This window comes from Salvelinus namaycush, chromosome 31 (assembly GCF_016432855.1).
Source record: "Salvelinus namaycush isolate Seneca chromosome 31, SaNama_1.0, whole genome shotgun sequence".
Lineage (NCBI taxonomy): Eukaryota > Metazoa > Chordata > Actinopteri > Salmoniformes > Salmonidae > Salvelinus > Salvelinus namaycush.
This window is the reverse complement of record NC_052337.1, coordinates 32,942,663-32,958,670: the sequence shown is the minus strand read 5'-3', so window position 1 is coordinate 32,958,670 and position 16,008 is coordinate 32,942,663. Positions and strand designations below refer to the sequence as shown.

Sequence of the window (16,008 nt, the reverse complement as noted above, 5' to 3'; positions counted from 1 at the left end):
TTGATCAAATAAATTCATGATCCTCTGAAAACATAATTTCCAGTTTTTTAGCAGGTACATTTTGTTTCTCAGTAGTAAAAATCATCAGAACTCATACACTACAAGACCAAAAGTATGTGGACACCTGCTCGTCGAACATCTCATTTCAAAATCATGGGCATTAATATGGAGTTGGTCTCTCCTTTGCTGCTATAACAGCCTCCACTCTTCTGGGAAGGCTTTTAGGCCTGGCTTGCATTCAGCCTTCCAATTCATCCCAAAGATGTTCAATGGGGTTGAGGTCAGGGTCTGTGCAGGCAAGTTTTTGTGCTGACGTTGCTTCCAGAGGCCGTTTGGAACTCGTTAGTGAGTGTTGCAACCGAGGACAGACAATTTTTACTCGCTACGCGCTTCAGCACTCGGTGGTCCTGTTCTGTGAACTTGTGTGGCCTACCACTTCACTTCGGAGTGATTGTTACTCCTAGAGGTTTCCACTTTACAATAACAGCACTTACAGTTGACTGGGGCAGCTCTAGCAGGGCAGAAATTTGACGAACTGACTTGTTGGAAAGACGGTGCCACGTTGAAAGTCACAGAGCTCTTCAGTGAGGCCAAACTACTGACAAAGTGTGTCTATGGAGATTGCATGGCTGTGTGATCGATGATTTTATACACCTGTCAGCAACGGGTGTGGCTGAAATAGCTGAATCCACTAATTTGAAGGGATGTCCACATACTTTTGTATATACAGTGTAATTTCATTTTCAAGACTGGTATGGATACGTGTGCATAACTTAAGAATAACTTCTCAAATAGTAAAACAAAAGCACAATAAATACCAATAAATAAAGTCTAGGCAAAGCATTGGTGCATACAGTTCTCCAGATATGAGAGTTAAACAAAAAACAGAAAGGTAATTTCAGTAGTATCAACAAGATTCTTCCAGTTCAACACCTTTTGCCAGTGTGATGTCCATCTCCTAAAAGCTATCAGTAACAGCTCAGATGTGTATCCAGTGTCGTCAGAAGCTGGTCCCCATGCCCCGCCCATTTCACAGTCAATCGACCAATCACAGAAGAGCTAGCTAACAACGAAACAACCACAGATGACAGATCAACCACATGAAAAACAAAACAAACAAAGATGAATACATACGTATTGTATCATCCTTATATATATCTATATATATATATCTTTAAATATCAGAAAATATCTACTTTTGGTCCACTATACAAATATGCACTTTACAACCGATAGAACAAGAGATGATGATGTGGACTGAGGACTGAGGACTGAATGGGCTAAAATGACAATGTGTATTTTTAGCTGTGTAGTGTGAGAGGCATATAGTGTTATCGTGGTGTGTCGTGGGAGTAGTAAGGTTACATATGTGTGCGAGAACAAGGTTTGGTGACGTGCTGCATGTGTTAAAAGGCTGGCACCGCTGGTGTGAGGTAGGGTGACTAGTGGGTGTGCGCAAAACCCACGCTCGGACTCATTCATCCACAACAACCACAACGGCACGCGCAACCATCATCTCAATCACGTCGGCTCACGTGCACGCTTCACCCGATAGCACATGCCAAAGCAGGAGCCTCAAGAGAGAGTGAGAGCAGGAACGAGGCAACACACCCACATCGGAGTACCGAACAAACAAACAAAAAGTAATAGAACCGGCACAATCCAGAGAAAACTACAAGCACCTCTGAACGTGCACCTCCCCAGCCTTCAGTAACACCAATGAGCCAGCCCAAATCCAGCCACAAGTCACCAGAGAGAGGGCCAAAGCTGTGGCTGGGACAGTAACGCAGAATGTACTATCCCTCCCCACAACCACATAATCAGTCAGGACTACGTGGACAGCTGCAGTAAGGGTTATTAAGGCACTAGGATGAAGCTGAGGTACATAGAATCCCTGACATTGGGACAGGAAAACGGGACACGCAGCAGCCTCGCCGGGACCACTGTGGCGGCCATGATGGCTCTCATTCTCTGCCAGTTTCCTCTGGTTGGTTTGTTTTTTGGTCCATTCACAACTTAAGACATCTACCAAGATAGAAACTACAAACACACACACACACACTGAGAACATGTCAGTAGATTATACGAGTCTAACTAATTACATTTTTAATCACACTATCCAGGATCTAAATCTAACCAAACCAAGGCAATAAGTCAAGAGCATCCCATACGATGCATGAAGTGCGTAGAAAAGCTAGTGTTGTAGTGGTATAGTACATCCAGTCCGTCTGTCTGTCTCACCTCGTGTTTCTATAGAGTAGCAGCACACATAAGAGTACGTCTTTCTTCATGGGCAGAACATACTTCACGGCTAGAAGCCATTAGGGGTAATCAGGGGATCATGGCTACGATTATACACTATTCAATAAATCATAGAACGCAAAACAACTGCCACATCACAAGCAATCATACATCACCGAATGTCATATCTAAACAAAGGTTTGAAATACACAGAAAAGTCAACAACAAAAAAATCTCATATCGTTCAACTCAATTCTGTCCTTAACTGGAATGTGTCAATGCTTTCTCTGTAAGAACGTATATCACCTCATGATTGGGAGGAATATCTGCTAATTTGAGAGAACAGCACCTGTGTTTTGTTTATTATATATGCACTATATACAAAACAACCCGATCTAAGAGTGAACCAAGTGTACTCTTATCAATCAATCACATCGCTCATCTGGGGCTGGTGGCTTGGATTTGAGCTTTGAATATATACCCTCCCCTCTACACAGCTAGGGTCAGTCAGTGTCTCACGTCTGGCAGCATCTCATGGGTCACCCCCCCCCACCCCTTCCAATCCTCCTCCTTCACCCAGCATCCCCTCCCAGAGGACAGAAACATGGGATGACAGCAGACAGAGGCGGCCCGCCCACATTCCTATTCACATCTAGCTCTCTTAATCTATCCACGGTTTGTGTGACGCCAGCGGCTGTGGTCATGGTGATTTTCATCGTCCTCTAGTGGCCCGGGGCGGAGGAGAGCAGAGAAAACACAGCGCATGACAGAGGGAAATAGTGCAGACGTGTGTGTGACAGCGTGATCCATAGAAATAGAGAGAGAGGGAGAGACAGACAGATCAAGAGACGAGTGGTTTGTGGGCGTCTCTCTCTCTTCAGACGGAGGCGTAGGTGTTGCCGGTGGCGCTGCAGTGGCGGATGGTGGGGGTGGCAGCAGAAGGGGTGAGGATGTGCTCAGCGTGGTCCTGGGGGGGCTGGGGCAGGGAGTGCAGGATGCCCGGCTGGACCACCCCCACCACGGGGTTACAGCCGTCCTCCAGAGCCCCCACCTGGATCACCTGGATCACCTGGTGCTCATGCTGCAACTCAGCCTTCTCCCGCTTGGCCAGCGGCTCCCCAGACTCCTCCATGTCCTCCTCCAGGTCACTGTCCATCTCACTCACCTCATCTGGAGACACAGACAAGGGGACAGGGTCAGTCAGTCAGACAGACAGGTAGACAGACAGACAGAAAGATGTACAGGGTTAGAATGCCGACTCTTCAGGATTCTCATTAGTCAGGTTGGCCCATTGTGTTTGCAGGAAAGGCTGATAGACCTGAAGACCCGACTTTGAATTGCATAGAATTCTACGTTGGGCAGAAATGAGCGTTTGGTTCAAGAAGGTTTCCTCTCACAACCTCTATAAGCCCGAATGCTGAATAAAATGATACTTTAACGGTTGTCTGAGTGGTTGGTCCTTTTGAAGGAACACTATATAAACAGAAAATGATGTGGACACCCCTTCAAATGAGTGGATTCGGAACTGAGGGAGGACTACAAACATGTTTTAAACACCCTCACTAGCACATAGAAGAGAATAATTATATCTGGCACCCTCCCATGCTACCAAAGGGGTTCGGAACGTTTCAGACAACTCTTTGCCCCGAACAAGTACTTGAAGAAAACTTTCCAACGACAGGAACATCTCTTTTTGTAACAACGCAGGGGTTCCAGGCTTAGTTCGAGCAACATCACAAACTGTTTTAGAGACTGATGGACAGGGCCTGGTAGTCCTCCAGTTCTCCCTGTCAGAATAAGCAACAGAGGACTTGGAAAGCATATCAATTCCTGTAGAAATGGCACTATAGTTATTGTGAGTAACCCAATTTACAGTGCCTTCGGCAAAGTATTCAGACTTTTTCCCCATTTTGTTACGTTACAGCCTTCTTCTAAAATCGATTGCCTTTTCCTCATCAATCTACACACAAAACCCCATAATGACAAAGCAACACCCCATAATGCCGCTGAAAAACATCCCCACAGCATGATGCAGCCACCACCATGCTTCATCGTAGGGATGGTGCCCTATTTCTTAAAGATGTGACGCTTGGTTTCATCAGACCAGAGAATCATGTTTCTCATGGTCTGTGAAAGTATTCAGACTTTTCCCACATTTTGTTACGTTACAGCCTTCTTCTAAAATCGATTGCCTTTTCCTCATCAATCTCATCAGTCTTTAGGTGCCTTTTGGCAAACTCCAAGTGGGCTGTCAATTGCCTTTTACTGAGGAGTGGCTTCTGTCTGGCCACTCTACCATAAAGGCCTGATTGGTGGAGTGCTGCATAGATGGTTGTCCTTCTAGAAAGTTCTCCCATCTCCATAGAGGAATTCTAGAGCTCGGTCAGAGTGACCATCGGGTCCTGACCAACGCCCTTCTCCCCCGATTGCTCAATTTGGCCGGGCGGCCAGCTCTAGGAAGAGTCTTGGTGGTTCCAAACATCTTCATTTAAGAATGATGGAGGCCACTGTGTTCTTGGGGATCTACAATGCTGCAGAAATGTTTTGGTACCCTTCCCCAGATCTGTGCCTTGACACAATCCTGTCTCGGAGCTCTATGGACAATTCCTTCGACCTCATGGCTTGGTTTTTGCTCTGACATGTACGGACAACTGTGGGACATTATATAGACAGGTGTGTGCCTTTCCAAATCATGTCCAATCAATTTAATTGACCACAGGTGGACTCCAATCAAGTTGTAGAAACATCTCGACAATGATCAATGGAAACAGGATTCACCGGAGCTCATTTTCAAGTCTCATAGCAAAGGGTCTGAATACTTATGTAAATAAGGTATTTATGTATTTTATTAATACATTTGCAAAAAAAGTCAAGGGGTCTTTATACTTTCCGAAGGCACTGTATGTTCCTTTAACTCTGCCTTCTAGTGAGGTTATACAAACTGTCATCTCCTACCATTCTGATAGATTGGAGACTGTCAGAAAATGTGGTTGTAACGTTAATCATTTGGTTGTTATTCTATTGGTTACCTCGAAGGCAGATGCCCCAGTGGCAGAGTGGCCCACACTCATTGAATATGGTGCTTTTAAATGTTAGAGCAATCACTAGTAAAACCTTTCTCGTGATTGACCTCATTACTGAGCGTTAAGATGATTGCATGTTTCTCACTGAAACATAGCTGTCATCAGACTGTAGTGCCGATCTTATTGAAGCCTCCCCCTCGGACTACAGCTGTTCATACTCTATCAGCCTCTGTTTTTACTAATGCTCTTAGCTCTACGGACATTTTGTTTGGCGACTTTGGGTATTTTGAGCATCATGCTGTACTGTTTAAATGTCAGCCACCAGTGATGGCCATAACCCTGTATAGGCCACCAAAGCACTGCCCCACTTTCTTTACTGGTTTATCTGAACTATTGCCTATTGTCCTTAAGATGATAAAATCATTGTGTTGGGAGATTTTAATATTCATGTTGACAAAGAGACTGACTCAAAGGCCATTGAATTTATGAATCTTTTGAGCTCTATGGACTTTATCCAACATGTTACCGGGCACACCCATAGCTGCAGCCATACCAGGTTATTACCAAGGGGCTTTGTATTGACATATCCTCTATTGTTGATGTTGCTTTATCTGATCACCACTGTGGATTTCTTACTACCTTGTTGCCCATAGCACAGGGTAATACTGAACGCATCATTAAGAAACGCTATCTTACCTCTGAAGTTGCTACAGATTTTATTGAGTGTATAAACAATACTCCACCACCTATTCTGCCTTCGTCTTGTGATGATTTAGTTGATAACGTTAATAGCAAATTAAGGGCAACCATTGATGCCATAGCTCCAGTAAAGTTGAAAAAGGCCACATCCAAACGCAGAGCCCCTTGGATAAGTGAAGAAACTAATCAAATAAAGAGAAATTGCACAAAGGCAGAGCGGAAGTGGTGAAAGTAAAAGTTGCAGGTCTATTATGATATTCTGAGAGCGCAAGTTGGCAATTAGAATTGCCAGACGGGCTCATTTTTCTAACTTGATCACTATTAATCAGAATAATTAGAGAGCACTCTTCACGACCATTGGTGGCCTGATAAATCCCACCCCCGCAAACCTATGAGAACTTTCCTCCACATCGAAATGTAATGAGTTTGTGGCATATTTCAGTCAAGGCCTGATGAGAAGTTGACACAGACATGCGCAGGAAAGTGATATCACAATTTAAGCCTTCAACCTGATTTCTCAATCCTATCCTCACCACTTTCTTTAAAACGGTTTTTAATTGCATATCTGAAGAAGTGCAAGCTATTGTTAATCACTCCCTGTTCACAGGCACTTTCCCCACTGCACTAAAAACTGCTATGGTGAAACCCCTTCTGAAGAAAAGTCATTTAGATTCTTCAGCTCTTAGCAATTCTCAACCTTCCATTCTCTGCCAACCTCAAACCTTCCATTCTTAAGAAAAATTCGGGATGAATTGGTGTTCAAAAAGCTAAAATATTGTTTGAAGTGCCAACTGTATTGCCAAGTGAAAAATTCCAATCTGGTTTTTGTGCCCACCACAGCACAGAGAAAGCCTTAGTTAAAGTGGTAAATTATCTTGACAGATAACAGCTCTCGGTCGTTGTACTCTTAGATTTAAGTGCTGCATTCGACACTGTTGATCATGATGTCTTTCTGGACAGACTGGAGAGGTAGGTTGGCCTCTCAGGTCCAGTTCTAAATGAGTTTAGGACCAATTTAACCAGTCAATTCGTTTTTTTGTCACCCTTAGTGAACATAACTCAGAAAATACATATCACATGTGGCGTTCCACAAGGTTCGATTTTGGGTCTGGTACTGTTCAGTTTATATGTTATGCCTTGACAGCATTATCAGAAAGCACAGCATTGATTTTCACACCTACGCAGACGATACACAACTTTACATTTCTGTGTCACCTGAGGATTTTAGCTCCACAGATAAATTATTGGACTGTATTACTGATTTAAATACTTGGATGGCTCACAACTTCCTCCAGCTAAATCAAGACAATGGTACTTGGAGCCGAAGCACAGAGAGAGAATCTAGCCGCACATTTGAATTCACAAGCAATAAAGATAAAACACCAGGTAAAAAAAAAACTGTGTTATTTTAGATTGTGAACAACATTTTGAGTCACACATTAGGAAAGTGACCAAAATAGCTTTTTACCACCTGAGGAAAATTGCCAAGGTGCGGCTGTTTCTCTCTCTGACTGATACAGAGAGACACATCCATGCTTTTACTACAAGCAGGCTTGACTACTGTAATGCTCTCCTGTCTGGTCTACCTTAGAAAGCCATTGGTCAACTGCAAAACATACAGAATGCTGCAGCACGGGTACTGACCAAGACCAGACGGAGAGCACACATTACACTGGTTTAAAGGTCTCTGTACTGGCTGCCTGTGAGTTTTAAAAATAATTTAAAGATTCTTCTACTGTTTTTAAACCAATCCACAATTGCTCATCCCAATACATGTCAGACGTGCTTTAAGTTATGTACCCAGTAGGTCCCTCGGTCCTCTGGCACTGGCCTTTTAACTATCCCAAAGCCTAGGACCAAGAGGCATGAAGAGGCAGCCTTTAGTTATTATGCCCGCAGCCTCAGGAATAGCCTACCAGAGAACCTGAGGGGGGCCGAAAACTGTGGACATATTTAAAAGAGATCTTAAAAGCACCTTACATGCTGACCACACCGATCGCATGGTGCGTGCGAGCGTTGCAAAATAAATGTAAGCATACATGTGGATACACGTGGATTCAATTATTGCGTGCGCCAACGAGCGCCTGTGTTGCCAAGCGCTAAAATAGTCAGTTCCATTTGTTACGCTGAACGCGGTGCAAGTCCTGCCTCTTCCATCTCCTCATTGGTTTATAGAAGCAGATATCCACGTGCCATCTCCTCATTGGTTATACCCACGTGGGTGATTGAAAATGAACTGAGTTTGGTCGGTCGTCGTGGTAACTATGAAAGTGAGATGCCAATCACCATATAAAGTCCAAAGAAAAAAAAGCCTGGAAGGAGGAGAGATGACTACAAACGATTCGGTTGACCGTTTTGTGTGGATTAATTATCGGAGTAGAGGACCTTGCGCATTTCAGGTAAAATAACAACTCAACATTTATATCCCAGGACAAATTAGCTACCTACAGCAAGCTAGCTAAATAGGACAAATTAGCTAGCAACTGCAAGCTAGCTAGCTAAATTGCCATAAATGTTTAATGCTTTTCGACCTGTCCCCAAATGAATATAATTGGTTCAGAGTTTGTTTTGATATTTCAACCTGCGTGTCGTGATCGCGTTTGGTGTGGGGGGACAAAATCTATTTGCGGACAGTTTGCCTACAGTGTTAGGGTTCATTTTAGTTCAGTTTGTGTCATTCTTTAGTTTTTTTATCTAATGTATTTTGTGTAGTAAATATATATATTTTCTTTCTGTAAAGCACATTGCGTTGCATTCCATGTCTGAAATGTGCTGTATAAAGAAAGCTTGATTTGAATTCAGCCACACCCATTGCTGACAGATGTATAAAATTGAGCACACAGGCATTCAAACTCCAGACACACATTGGCAGTAGAATGACCTTACTGAAGAGCTCAGTGACTTTCAACGTGGAACTGTCATAGGATGCCACCTTTCCAACAAGTCAGTTCGTCAAATTTCTCCCCTGCTAGAGCTGCCCCGGTCAACTGTAAGTGCTGTTATTGTGAAGTAGAAACGTCTAGGAGCAACGGCTCAGCCGCGAAGTGGTAGGCCACACAAGCTTACAGAACGAGACCACCGAGTGCTGAAGCGCGTAAAAATCGTCTGTCCTACATTGCAACACTCACTACTGAGTTCCAAACTGCCTCTGGAAGCAACGCCAGCACAAGAACTGCTCATCAAGAGCTTCATGAAATGGGTTTCCATGGCCGAGCAGTCGCACACAAGCCTAAGATCACCATGCGCAATGCCAAGCATCGGCTGGAGTGGCGAAAGTCTGGAGTGATGAATCACGCTTCACCATCTGGCAGTCCGACTGACAAATCTGAGTTTGGCAGATGCCAGGAGAACAGTACCTGCCCCAATGCATAGTGCCAACTGTAAAGTTTGGTGGAGGAGGAATAATGGTCTGGGGATGTTTTTCAAGGTTTCGGCTAGGCCCCTTAATTCCAGTGAAGGGAAATCTTAATGCTACAACATACAATGACATTCTAGACGATTCTGTGCCTCCAAATGTGTGGCAACTGTTTGGGGAAGGCCCTTTCCTGTTTCAGCATGACAATTCCCCCGTGCACAAAGCGAGGTCCATACAGAAATAGTTTGTCAAGATCGGTGTGGAAGAACTTGACTGGCCTGCACAGAGCCCTGATCTCAACCCCATTGAACACATTTTGGATGAATTGGTACACCGACTGCGGGCCAGGCCTAATCGCCCAACATCAGTGCCCGACCTCACTAAGGCTCTTGTGGCTGAATGGAAGAAAGTCCCCAAATCAATGTTCCAACATCTAGTGGAAAGCCTTCCCAGAAGAGTGGAGGCTGTTATATGCAGCAAAGGGAGGACCAACTCCATATTAATGCCCATGATTTTTGAATGAGATGTTCGACAAGCAGGTGTCCACATACTTTTGTGAGACAAAATATCTTCAGAGTAGTGTTATCAACCCGACCTTCAGTATGTTGGTCTGCACATAGTTTGTATTTCCAGTTTGTATTTCCGGTTTTTATTTTCAATACTGATGCAATTCGCACGTGACAAAAACTTTCACAATACGGATGAGCCTAACCGAACGGCAACCACTTCTAGCTGATTGGGAGGAAACGTGTTTTGGTCGACTACATCCGGTTACATTCAGCTATTGTTTACATATTGTGCATTACGTGCAACATATGGAAAATACAAGCGACAGAACCAACAGGCGCCACAAGAAGTCGGGTAAACAACCCTTTCCTGTGGACACCCTATCGCCACCTCCTACTGCCAAAAGGACCAACAGCATGTACAACCGTTAAAATAAGTGTAAATATCATCTTACTCAACATTCTGCCTTGTAGAGACTATTGCTTATTTTTTAACAGCGACTTCTTTCTGACTGATATTCATGGGGTAACCATGGCAACAGGCTGGTGTTTAGGCACGGCAACTGTTTAACAAAAGTTCCTCGCCTTTTCTCATGAACATCTTAGTATTAAATGTAACTTCACAAAAATGTGAAAGGATCCAATAGCTTCTCGGCTGCAACTGACCATAACATTTTTGAACGGGTAATAATTGAAACTGCTATTCTCTAAGTTGCAGCACGTTGAGACGAATGTAGAAGGAGGTACGACGCGGAACAAAAGAAGAATGACGCACAGCAATGCTGAACGGACATGGCTTCAAAGGGCTTAATAACTCCATGTAATGTGGAAGCAGAAGCCTACAGAGACTTAGCCTGTAGACACAGCTTGGGGTTGGCTTACCTTTGTCCATGTAAGCAGGCGACATGGCGTTGAGGTCATCGAACTGCAATACATTAAGCAGCACAAAGAAACCATACTGAGACTGAGCCAAGGAGTAATGGGAACATTATAATTATGTGCGTGTGTGGTGTGTGTTCATTTCATCGGGGCCTTACTTCTCCCATGACGCCGATGGGCGTCTCGCCGGTTGCCTGGGCGACGCGGTGTTCCACCAGGTAGAACATGTACTCGTCGTAGAGCAGGCGGATCAGGTGGAACGAGCCGAAACTGGCCGCGCTGCGCAGAGTCAGGTCTCGAATCACCATGGAGCTGACAAAGAGATGGACAACGAGATCAACCACTGGAAAACTTCTAATTAGCTGCCAAACCAAATCAATTGATATGATAAACAATAAATATCACAACACACTACTTAAATTGTTTGAGGGAGCAAAAACATATATACTTTTTAAGTGTGTACGTTGTATTTTCTGTGAGTTGCGTACCAAAATAAGACATTTTTTGATCTCATGATCTCATCTATGATCTCATTCAATTTCTATGGACAGTACAGTAGCTGACCTGTAGAAGGACCACTTGAGCAGGAACTGCCGCGCAGCCCTGGGGAAGCTGGGCCGGTCCTCGAAGGGCTGTAGGACCTGGGTCACCACGTTGTCCAGCCAGGCAGCCCACTGCTCCAGAGAGCTCTGCTGCTGCAGGGTGGCCTTGAAGTCCTGCTCTAACCTCTGAACCATACCCTCCTCACACTGACAAACCCACGACGCCTGCTCCTAAAGAAAGAGAGAGCGAGAGAGAGAGGACGGATCAGGGTGGGATAACACAAACAAACATACAAAAACACAGATGCACACGCACCCCTTGATGAAATAAACAGCAACCTCAAGCGGGGAGAGGACATAGAGATGATGACAGATGGCTATACGGTGGACAGACGTGTCCCTCTAACTAAATACACAGACAGGCAGACCAAACCACATCCAGCCAGATGGAGGGACAAGCAGACAGACAGCCAGCCAGAGGGACAGACGGACCTGCACGTTGGCGAAGTCGACGCGATTGAGGTCGCTGAGCATCTGATTGATCTGGGAGGTGTTCTGCAACACGGCGCGGGCTGCCTGGGCCAGGTGGTTCAGACTAGTGTAACGACGCATCGTCTGAGAAAAGGCACTAACAGCGGCAACCTGCAGCCAATCAAACACACAGAGGATCAAACAGCAGCCAATTAAAATCAGACCAAGACCAGTCAGAAAAGATAAAAGAGAGGAAAGTCTGGATCAAACAAAATAGAGGCAATTTAAGTTTATTTGCCAATATGTGTGTGAGTGAGTGTGAGCGAGAGAGAGTGTCTGTACCTTGGTTTGGATCATTCTCTGTGGAATGACGTTCATGGCATTGTTGAGCCAGCCTTCCAGGCTTTTGGCAAAGTTGCGGATGGCTTGAGTCAAGGCACCTAGAGAGGGACAGATACAGAGGACAGAAGTCTATATAAAGATCACCATTTTAATTCTGATACCCAACTAGGAATGAGCGAGAAAGTGTGTGTGTGACTGTGTGTGTCAGTCACTCACTGGGGATAGGTCTGAGGACATCAGGAATGAGGATCTCCACTAGGGCCTGGTACATCAGGTGGTCACAGGAACTCATCCACTTGAGCACAGCCTCGTTCCTACAGAGCACCACCAGCCTGGAGCAGGGCAAACGGCCCTCAATCTCACTCATACCACTGTGGAGACAGAGTTCAAAGTTACACATACTCATCTTATATACTGGATCAGATTCACCTCAATCTCACTCGGCCTACTGTGGGGGGGCGGGGGGGGGGGGTTGAGTCATTACTGAATTATTGTATGTAGCAAATCAAATATTAAACCTGGTAAACAATTAATTTAAACCAGGTATTTATTTGAAACAGGTGTGTATTTGCTGAAAAGTGTGCCGTTGCCCAGCTATTAAAAAGGGACAAACGGCTATTTGCATTTGTTTGAAGTTTTACAGTAGTTACAGGGGTCGTGCACTGTCCCAATGAATTCACTCACCCGTATAAAAAATATATTATATATATTTTTTTAAATCCCACCAAAGTGCACTAGGCCTTTTTTGCTCCTGTATGAGCGGAGAAAAATACTCCTCAGCAGAGCAGATATAAATACTCCTCAGCAGAGCAGAGATAAATACTCCTCAGCAGAGCAGAGAGAAATACTCCTCAGCAGAGCAGAGAGAAATACTCCTCAGCAGAGCAGAGAGAAATACTCCTCAGGAGAGCAGAGAGAAATACTCCTCAGCAGAGAGCAGAGCAGAGAGAAATACTCCTCAGCAGAGCAGAGAGAAATACTCCTCAGCAGAGCAGAGAGAAATACTCCTCAGCAGAGCAGAGAGAAATACTCCTCAGCAGAGCAGAGAGAAATACTCCTCAGCAGAGCAGAGAGAAATACTCCTCAGCAGAGAGCAGAGCAGCGAGAAATACTCCTCAGCAGAGCAGAGAGAAATACTCCTCAGCGTTGCCACTGATCAAAGGATATTTGAAGCATTCAAGAAGAATCGGAGTCGAGGCCAACTTAATCTCGGGTTAACCCAGAACTAAAGTCAGCGGCCCGATTAAGTTCTGGTTCCAAACAGACAGTCCATACACAGACAGGGATCAAGAAATGCTAGAATGAGGAGCTCCGCCCTCTCTCTTTGCAAGCTATGGGCCAAATATCCCCTCCCCTTCCGAAATATGAAAGATGCTAACATCTACAAAATTCTGATTTGTCCAAATAACCAGAGACGAAAAACCCAAACACCAGAACTACTGCTTCTCGTTATCCTACACATCCCTTTCAGTCCAAACAGATTCTACGGTACTAGTCATCTGTCTACGAGATACAGGTGATAATTGTATATTGCTAATAGTATACCTGATAATATGGAGCATGCATAGGCTATACCAATATGATATTGGGCTCATTTCTCGAGGTAGAAATTATATTTTACATGGTGTCAACATAATTACATTTTCATTCATTTTGGAGTCCCCAGAATTTTAAAAAGTCACCAGAACTGACCTTCAAGAGAGAGGGAGAGAACGAGAGAGAAACCGAGAGAGAAACCGAAAGAGCTGACCTGTTTTCTGTGATGGTGGTGCCCTCCACTAAGTCAGAGGGGGAATAGCGCCAGAATGTCTGCCACAGCTTCTCTATTAGACTGAACTGGAGGTTCACCACCACATCCAGGATGGCCTGCAAGAGAGACATGGTCAGCATCACACAACTGAGCTGAATAACTATTCACAGTCAAGCTGATTAGTGTGGATGACCTGGTGTGGATCAATGAAGATGAAGACTTGTAAATATCATGCATACCAAAGAAAGCTCCCATTAATCTGCACATGGGGGCTGATTCAGACATGGAAAATCTGTTTATTTGTGTTTTTTTAAAACACCTTTTAATTCAAGTACTTCTCAGTAGTTGGTATTCAGACTTACCTTATGGGTGTGGCTCCCTTGCGCATACTGAATACATTCAATTCAACTGCTGAAAACCCCTCACTCTTGCTGGCCAATAGATTTTCTCGTGGAGTGTTCGTGGAGTGTTCTTGTGGAGTGTTCGCTCAATAGGGTTTTATCTAAAGCCATCCCTTTAAGATTAAAAAATACTCTGATCTTGTAGATTACTTAGGGTTGGGAATGTATTTATGAATAATTTTTTAAAAAAGGTTGAGGAGAGCCTTTACACACTAAATATATTGTTGCATAAAACAATACAGTGGTTTGATTCATCCTGAAAGTTGCCATATTCAATCCATGAATTATTGTAAGGTGAGAAAAGTATACAACGGTGGGGGTCGGTGCCGTTTAAGATGAAGGAGGACGATATTTGTTTTTATGAGCATGGCCTTATTTTTATTACAGCATATTGGATGACTGTTATTCATATTCCATTCACCCAGCTCAATGTAACATTGATAGGTCTAGGCTACTACATAATACAAACATTTTCCCTATACCCATCATGAGGTTGCTACAACCTAGCCTATGAATGAAAGTTTACAACGTAGGTGCACACAGGTCGAGAGAAAGATTTGAGGTGACAGACAGTGACACATTCAATACAGCCTTGCACACTCTTGCCTGCATCTAGTTGATTTAGGGTGTAATCATTAGTTTAAAAGTTGCAAACAAGTTTCTATTAGACAAATTCAGGTATGTTTATCCCCATTTCATTCCGTATGCTTCTATTTAAGAAAATGTTTCAACAGAATCGGCGGAATGAATACACCCTGATCACACGAAAATAGTTCAATTTCATAGCCACATACAAACACCTTGTTGTATTCCCTCTCGCATCTATGCGCTCTCCTCTTCTCAGGGTTTCCCTTCACTTGTGGACTTCAATGACCAATACATCAGCTGTAGATGCAAAAAAAAGCCAAACCTTCATATCATAACCGCTACTCACAGCCTACATCGTTGTCACCATATTAGGATGTCTTGCTCCCAGACAGACTAAATAACTTATTTTCTCACTTTGAGGACAATACAGTGCCACTGACACGGCCCGCTACCAAAACCTGCGGACTCTCCTTCACTGCAGCCAACGTGAGTAAAACATTTAAACGTGTTAACCCTCGCAAGGCTGCAGGCCCAGACGGCATCCCCAGCCGCGTCCTCAGAGCATGCTCAGACCAGCTGGCTGGTGTGTTTACGGACATATTCAATGAATCCTTATCCCAGTCTGCTGTTCCCACATGCTTCAAGAGGGCCACCATTGTTCCTGTTCCCAAGAAAGCTAAGGTAACTGAGCTAAACGACTACCGCCCCGTAGCACTCACTTCCGTCATCATGAAGTGCTTTGAGAGACTAGTCAAGGACCATATCACCTCCACCCTACCTGACACCCTAGACCCACTCCAATTTGCTTACCGCCCCAATAGGTCCACAGACAACGCAATCGCAACCACACTGCCCTAACCCATCTGGACAAGAGGAATACCTATGTGAGAATGCTGTTCATCGACTACAGCTCAGAATTTAACACCATAGTACGCTCCAAACTCGTCATCAAGCTCGAGACCCTGGGTCTCGACCCCGCCCTGTGCAACTGGGTACTGGACTTCCTGACGGGCCGCCCCCAGGTGGTGAGGGTAGGTAACAACATCTCCACCCCGCTGATCCTCAACACTGGGGCCCCACAAGGGTGCGTTCTGAGCCCTCTCCTGTACTCCCTGTTCACCCACGACTGCGTGGCCATGCACGCCTCCAACTCAATCATCAAGTTTGCGGACGACACTACAGTGGTAGGCTTGATTACCAACAACAACGAG

At 44.6% G+C, this 16,008-nt stretch overlaps 1 protein-coding gene across 1 annotated transcript in view; it reads right to left on the bottom strand.

Moving 5' to 3' along the window:
• Positions 1-2,852: 2,852 nt before the first annotated feature.
• Positions 2,853-16,008, bottom strand: part of LOC120025699 (transcription factor RFX3-like) — a 30,015-nt gene continuing 16,859 nt past the window's right edge. Inside the window, exons 9-16 of the mRNA XM_038970270.1 lie at positions 13,809-13,924; positions 12,275-12,429; positions 12,059-12,156; positions 11,738-11,887; positions 11,268-11,476; positions 10,862-11,015; positions 10,707-10,749; positions 2,853-3,411 (exon numbers count right to left, since the gene is read on the bottom strand). Coding sequence (XP_038826198.1) covers positions 3,119-3,411; positions 10,707-10,749; positions 10,862-11,015; positions 11,268-11,476; positions 11,738-11,887; positions 12,059-12,156; positions 12,275-12,429; positions 13,809-13,924 — 1,218 coding nt within the window. The 3' untranslated portion in view covers positions 2,853-3,118. The remainder of the gene's footprint in view (positions 3,412-10,706; positions 10,750-10,861; positions 11,016-11,267; positions 11,477-11,737; positions 11,888-12,058; positions 12,157-12,274; positions 12,430-13,808; positions 13,925-16,008) is intronic.